This window comes from Geospiza fortis, unplaced genomic scaffold, assembly GCF_000277835.1.
Source record: "Geospiza fortis unplaced genomic scaffold, GeoFor_1.0 scaffold11, whole genome shotgun sequence".
Lineage (NCBI taxonomy): Eukaryota > Metazoa > Chordata > Aves > Passeriformes > Thraupidae > Geospiza > Geospiza fortis.
In genome coordinates this window covers 13,130,770-13,137,652 of record NW_005054304.1, presented here as the reverse complement: position 1 = coordinate 13,137,652, position 6,883 = coordinate 13,130,770, and the positions used below count along the sequence as shown (strand labels likewise).

Sequence of the window (6,883 nt, the reverse complement as noted above, 5' to 3'; positions counted from 1 at the left end):
GAAATGGCATTAACAGCACTGAATCAAGCACTGTCATGTCAGAGGAAATACAGAGACCAGTCAGCCAGCCCCACACTGACCCTGAGGCCAGGCTGCAGCAGGGAGGTGTAAGGCAGGCTTAGGCAATTGTTGGGTGGCTTTTTCTGAAGACTGTGAGAAATCCCCAGTAGCATCACAAAAGTTGCTTGTGCCAATCAGCTGCTTCTCTGGTGGCAACACCTTTTGTGACAGAATGACACATGCATGAGCATCTTGTCCCAGGGGCTGGCAGATTTTCTGGGGCTATTGGAGAGGTTCTGGAATCTATTTTGTGGGATCTGAATGTTCCTCACTGCTCTGTGCTATTTGTACTAGAGATTGCTGCTACACATTTCCTACGCTACATCAGTGAATTCACATTTAATGATTAACCTGTGTTGGTGGTAATTTGGATTATGTTGACTATAAAATATAACTTTAACCACATTAGAATATGCCTAAGACCATAATTAGCCTTTCAGAGGCTGACAGAAAAAGAAGTCCAACTGCTGACAAGCTAGTGTAATGTGTATTGAGCAAGAATAAAAGCCAATATATGATTTAAACAATGTGTTTATTAATACAATGTAGATAATGGGAAGCTGAGGGAGGGCTGTTTCCTCCACAGTTTAGAAACAGTCAGAATATCCTGTCCTTGAACTATAGCAGGTGTTTGCCAAGAAGCCCCCCAGTATTTGAATTGCTAGATGATCTTTCCCAACTTTGGTAAAAAAAGCCTTCCAAAGCCAACAAAGATAGTCAGAATTCCAAGAGAAAGGGATAAAAATTTTATTTGCTGTTAGTTCATAAATGTCTTGAGTCAGCAGGTCAAATTCAACTAAATTCTTCACATTTGATGAACTGGGATGATTTTAAGATCATTGTTGGGCTGATTCTGCAGTGACCCCTGCAAATTAGACTGTAGAGCTAATTTGGTCTAATTTATCATATGAGTGCCAGACTAATGCAGACTGCTGTACTTAATTCCTGAAGGTGAGCACAATAGTTTGCTTTTTAGAAACTCATTTGAACAACTTCTGAAATGCTTAATGACTTCAGGTGTGAAGGAATTATTATGAGCAGTATGCTGAACCACTTGGTGAAAAACAATATGTTTTAAAAGCACAGCCTGATGCCTTTAATACTTTATTGAGCACTTTCTGGTTTGTTGTAGGAGGAGGTGGTTGATTCTATCCACTTCCAAATGGATAGTTACCTTCTTTGGCCTAGATCACATCATATCATACTGGGGTTTGGTATCTAGCTCTGGTCCAAGTTAAATTTGGGGTTTAAGAGTAAAAAAAAAAAAAAGTAAAAAAAATCCAATATTAAAGTGTTTTTCTTCCTGTTTTTAAACCATTCCTGTACTTCTCGGATGGTAAAATTAACAACTTTATTAACTGGTCTCTACTTGGCTAAAGTGAAGTGTTCCTTCAGAAAAGGTTGTTGGGGTATTGGCGTGTCAGAAGGTTCTGTATTTATATTTAATTTAGAGGGAAAAAAAAGAAATTCTGGGATGTGCCTTTGACTGTGTTTTGTGGCAAAGGCAAATATGGAAATGGAGCAGTGGGGGAAGATTGAGGGAGATGTTCAGAAAATACAATGTGTGTAAATAAGAGATGAAAAGAATGTGAGACAGAAATTGTTTCTGGGTTTTAAAAGGGAAGGGAGAGCTTATTCACTCTGTCCCCTTCAATAAGTTTGTCTGAGTCTGCCCTGGAAGAGGTCAGGATGTGCTGGGACGGCCACCCTCACGGTCTGGCAAACATTCTACTGGTGGCTGCTCACAAAGAAGTGACACATTCCTTTTAAACTGTCAGGGTTGCTTGCTCCCAGCTTGAACAGCGAAGAAAATTGTGTGAGGAGGAACTGATGACTGCAGAATTAGTAAAAGAGGGTCATGTGGAGCATACCACAGTTCCTGAGCAGGATTCTGTAATCCTAGATGGGATGGCTTTATACTGTGCTTTCACATTGTTTGCCCTTTTGTATTCCCAGGGACTATTTGGAGAAGCAAATGCTCTTTGGCATGAGTCTGGCCCTGCATAATTTACATTACTGTTATTGTATTTTATAGCATAGCATGTGGGATAAAGACTGGGTTCTGAACAGAGTGTATGGAAATGTGGCTGCCATTTGTCAGTCTGGATTTAATTGCAGTGGCTGTAGCAGGGAAGATTGAGAGACCAGAATGTGCCTGCACACAGACAGAAACATCAAGAAACAGTTACTTTTAATGGAGAGTGTCCCAATTCATCATCAGGTTTTAATCCTGTTTTCTGACAGTACAAGTCTGGACTATTACTGATTCAGACAAATTTGGGGAGAGGATAGGAGAAGGAGAATTCTGAGAGGCAGAACTTGTACAGTTGTAGGTACCTTCTGATGCTGCTGCTGTATCCAGCTGTTCTGTTAGTATTCATTCCAGCGCAGCACTCCAGAAATAAAATTTTATAAAATCAAAGGAAAGAAAAAAGTGACAGAACCAGATTGCCTCACAGTAGTTAGCTCAACACAGCCTGGCACATGCCTAAATCTCAGCACTTTCAAAAGTCAGTAAATCTTAGAAGCATAAACTTATGTTTGTGCTTTAGAGCTTTGCTGGTCTAGGCTGATGGACTGGGAAAAATGAGTTTTTTTTCAATACTGAAGAATTATGAGCATCTGGAATTTGTCTAGTTTTTATACCTCAGTGGAACAGGTGTAAAAGAGCATTGCACCCCAACAGCAGCCTCGTGCAGCATCAGTGCACATATAAATGTCTGTAACATCTGTGGGTGATGCAGGTTCAGAACACATTACCCCAGTCTCTGACAACAGGTATTCTTCTGGAAAGGCATAAGGGCCAAATTCAGACCTGAGAGAGATAGTTTCGATTCAAAATTACAAACACATACCCAGGATCTGAACTTGATCTTAAGATGATTTGGATTTCCAGTAAAAATATATCAGAGAAACCAGGTGGATTTTTTCCCCGATTTTAGCATGAAATCTTTTGATGACAAAATTCCTTTCTGGTGGTAAAACACATGATGATATTAAGAGGAAGGCAACTATTTAAGAATGAACAGGAATTGAAAAAAATTACCTACAATCTCTGTGGAAAAACTTAGCTGGCAAGCTGGAGGTACTTCTCAAGCAGGAGGCGTTGCTTTTCTAAAGAGACTGTATTTATTATGGGTGGCTGGATATCTGCATGCTGGCTCAGTTCCCTGTAGTAAGGAACTGACCACATTACTATGTGCAAACACAGGGTTCACTCAAGTGGTACTAAAAAGAGAAGAGGTGGGGCAAGCAGAGCTTTAAAAAGAAAAGAGGAGTCCATCCAAGTCTGGATGTAAAAAACAACTGTGTGTCGGAGAAGGACGGTACCTGGAGATTTTGCTCCCCGCACTCCACTGAGAGCTGTGCTGAAGAGTTTTCTGAATTCTCTGCTTTAAAGATTTAAACAGCAGCTTTGTTGCAAGGAAATTTGAAGTTATCCTTGCGAGCTTGGCTTTTGAGCTGTGTTAAATTTGTCGCAAGAGTGTCAGGCATTTCATACTTGGCTTCCAAAAGAGAAAAAAAAAAAGAAACGAAAGAGTGAGAGAAAAAAGCCCTGATGTGTGTGGGGAAGAAATCTCCCAGGAATTTCTTCAAGGTTGTAATCAGACACAGTAAGGTCTAAAGTGACAAGAAAAGCAAGGCAAAGATAAAACTTGAAATTGTGATAAGATGTCTGAGTCTAAAGTGATAGATTGCAGAAAACTTTTGGGATTACATATGCTCATCTTGTCCTGGATATGACTGAATACAAGCTAGTTTTTCTCTAGTGACAGCTCAAAAACCCCCTCAAGATTATGTTTCTCTTCCTTGTTGCTTTTTTGCCAGTGGTTTTTAAAATTGGTTTTGTCAGCCTCTCAGCTCTGCAGCACTGGAACTGTCCTAATGGATACAGACTAAAGCCTGAAAACGCTGCTTGTGTAGGTAAGTTGCTGAACATTCCCAGATTAAGAAAACTGCATTTATATTCTCTTAATTTGGCTTTAAAATTTTTGAAAAGTTTTTTTACAGATTGCTTGTGTGTTGTGCTGGCAGAACTGATAAATCAGCTTCTCAATATCTGTTGCATTTCAAACGAACAGAACTTTTTTTTTCTTTCAGAAACCAGCACTTGTCTGTTGGTTTAACTATCAGAAAGCAGAATAGGTTTTCATATGATCATTAAGAGATATGAACTGCTCTCTACCATAGCTTTAGTGTCTCCATAGTTTCAGTACATGAGCATGCATGTATTCATGCTTCAATATATGAAAAGTTTGAGCATAGGTGTATTTTTTATTTCTGCATACATATATGAAGAGTGTCTCAATGATTATGTGCTAGTATGCATTTAGATGCGGGCTAGATAACTTTAAAAGCTATTTTTCTATGCTTATTATTACATATAGGTGTGTGTGCTCATGCTAATAATGCATCTCATACAATACACGAACAGCAGGTTGCTTAATACTGTGGTAGGGAGGTCTGGGAGAAATGTGCAACACCAACATTCCTGTAATCATCTCCAGTGATTTGGAGCATGTAAAATGCAGGTTCCAATTCTTTACAAAGTGTAAGACAAAGGATGACAGAACCCTTCTCCCTCCCCTGCTACCGTGAGGTTCAATTTTTTCAAGAAATCCAGAGCCAATGAATTATGAGCTTTTCAGCTAGGAGATGAGGAAATGCTCTGAAAGGATTCAGGCAGTTCCTGATACCTGGAGTTAATGCTTTTGTCTTAGATTCCTTGGGCTTCAGAGGCTCTGACTCAGTTCTTGTCATGATTCTAGTGATCCCGTAACAGGTGCTTCCTCTCTGCTTTCTGCCAAGAAATATCATCTTGTAAGCACAAAATAGAAGCCTGCATGTTAAGTGCTGTCAAAGTGAGGGGGGAGGAGCTGTGCATTTTTTGTGTACAAATTGTAAACCTGACTGAAGTTTTATCTGAGAGCCAAACACACCTAGAGTGCTCCTACCCTGATGCTTCAGTTCAAACGACAAGCACACTTCTGAAATTAATCTCCATATTGCCACCTCTTACGGTATTCGCTTCATGTTGAAAAGCCCTCTCAAAGTGCACAGACTGGACTCAGGCTGAGATACATGCAGTGGGTGTGCCATATCCTTAGCAGCTATTGCTGTTTACACAGCCTTTCCTATAGATCCATACCATTTGCTAGCATGTACTTAGCTTCCAAGAACTCTTTAGGATGTCCATTAGTTATGGCTTCTGCATTACTGGGTTTCCCAGTTAAGAGCTCATGTATAATGGGAGAATCCTACTGAGATGAAGGGAATTGCTTGGCTGCTGTTCAATGAGTCAAAAACCCACTCTAAATATTAATATGCAAAAGGCTGCAAAGGACTTTTTTTCCCAGTGGGCATATTTTGCGCTTTGATGCATATTGCTCTTCCATTAATGAAGACATAACCAGCTCTGCATAAAGTCTCTTCTGTTGAAAATTAGCTGCTGTATGAATGAAGAATTCTAGATAACTGACACAGATTGGCCGGTAGCTCAGCAAACTCTCCAAGAAATAGCAGCAGAAGAAATCTCCTGCATAAGAGTTGATGCTACTGTGACATACTCTGAGCAATTCCATGTGACACAGAGTAAGTGAAAAATGAGAAGCATTACCGTAATTTTTCAATTACAGGCCACTGGATTACAGGGGATTGAGCAAAGGTGAAATTTTGACATGAAATGTAAGGCTGCAGGATGCTTTGGTGTAAGGGATTTCCCTTTCTCTTTCCTCTGTGTCCTGGACACACAGCTGGTGCTCTGAGCAGAAGACCGGACGCATGATACTCTAGTTCAGTAATGATGTGAGACAGAGGGTGCAGTGGAAGCAAGTGGCAGGAAGCTGGAGGCAGGCTTTGAAGGTAATACTGGAGATAAAAGTGGTGAGTGGGAGATGTGATTCATACCACTGCACTGTGAACAATGACAGCAAGCTGAATCATGGCTTGGCCACCATTCTTGGCGAGCTGTAATAGATACACAGATTGCAAAATGTTCTTCATCATCTGAGGCTGCGGTGGCAACCTGCCAGCCATAAGGATTCCTCTGAATTGAGAAGGTGTCTGCTCTTTGTTAGTGAGCTGCTACAAGTGATACTTGCCAGAATGTGAATGTGTGTAGGATTTTCTAGATCTGGTTTCCACACTGCGGCTTAAGACTAAGGTCTAGGTTGTCTTCTTACATTGCTAAATAGCTCACTCCTTAATTAGTTCCTTTTATTTCTATAGATATTCAAGGATCAAAGACCTCCTCATCCTGTGGAAGTATAATGAAATCTAACCCTAAATGTCTCACATAATTTTATACAGTTATTTTAAGAGAGATTATTTGAATTCTGACTTGTTATGGCAAGAAAGAAGGGACCTTTCTGAGGCACTGTTAGTCCCAAAACAGCAAAGCTTATAGGAAAGAAAGTTTGGGAGAAGAGATCACAAGGTCAGAGCTAAACTAGTTTGATGAATGAATGCATCAATATGTTGACAGGTTATGGTAGAATTGGAAGCTCTTCTGCAATTTTTGACACGCCATCTTGAATTAATAGCTTATTTTAAGATGCTGTGAGGACTGTGGATCAGTCACCTTTAATAACTCATGTTTGGTAGACTCCAGTAGAATCATAGAACCTTCTACCTCTGAAAAAAAAATAGTCTGGCCTACAAAAGAGCTCTTATTGCTACAAAGAAAAAAACACATGCATAGTTGGTCCCAGCAGAGCTTTGATTTGTAACATATTTGACAATGTAAGCAGAACACCCTGTACCAGAGGATGGGCCTGCGCCCACTGGAATCAGTTGTCTTGTGCCCTCCTGAAACACCCTTTTA

The 6,883-nt window shown here is 40.2% G+C and overlaps 1 protein-coding gene across 1 annotated transcript in view; it reads left to right on the top strand.

Annotated features, from left to right (window-relative positions):
- Window positions 1–3,296: 3,296 nt before the first annotated feature.
- EGF (epidermal growth factor) overlaps window positions 3,297–6,883 on the top strand; it is a 59,308-nt gene continuing 55,721 nt past the window's right edge. The window contains exon 1 of the mRNA XM_014311920.2: window positions 3,297–3,984. Within this exon, the coding sequence (XP_014167395.1) occupies window positions 3,858–3,984 (127 nt within the window). The 5' untranslated portion in view covers window positions 3,297–3,857. The remainder of the gene's footprint in view (window positions 3,985–6,883) is intronic.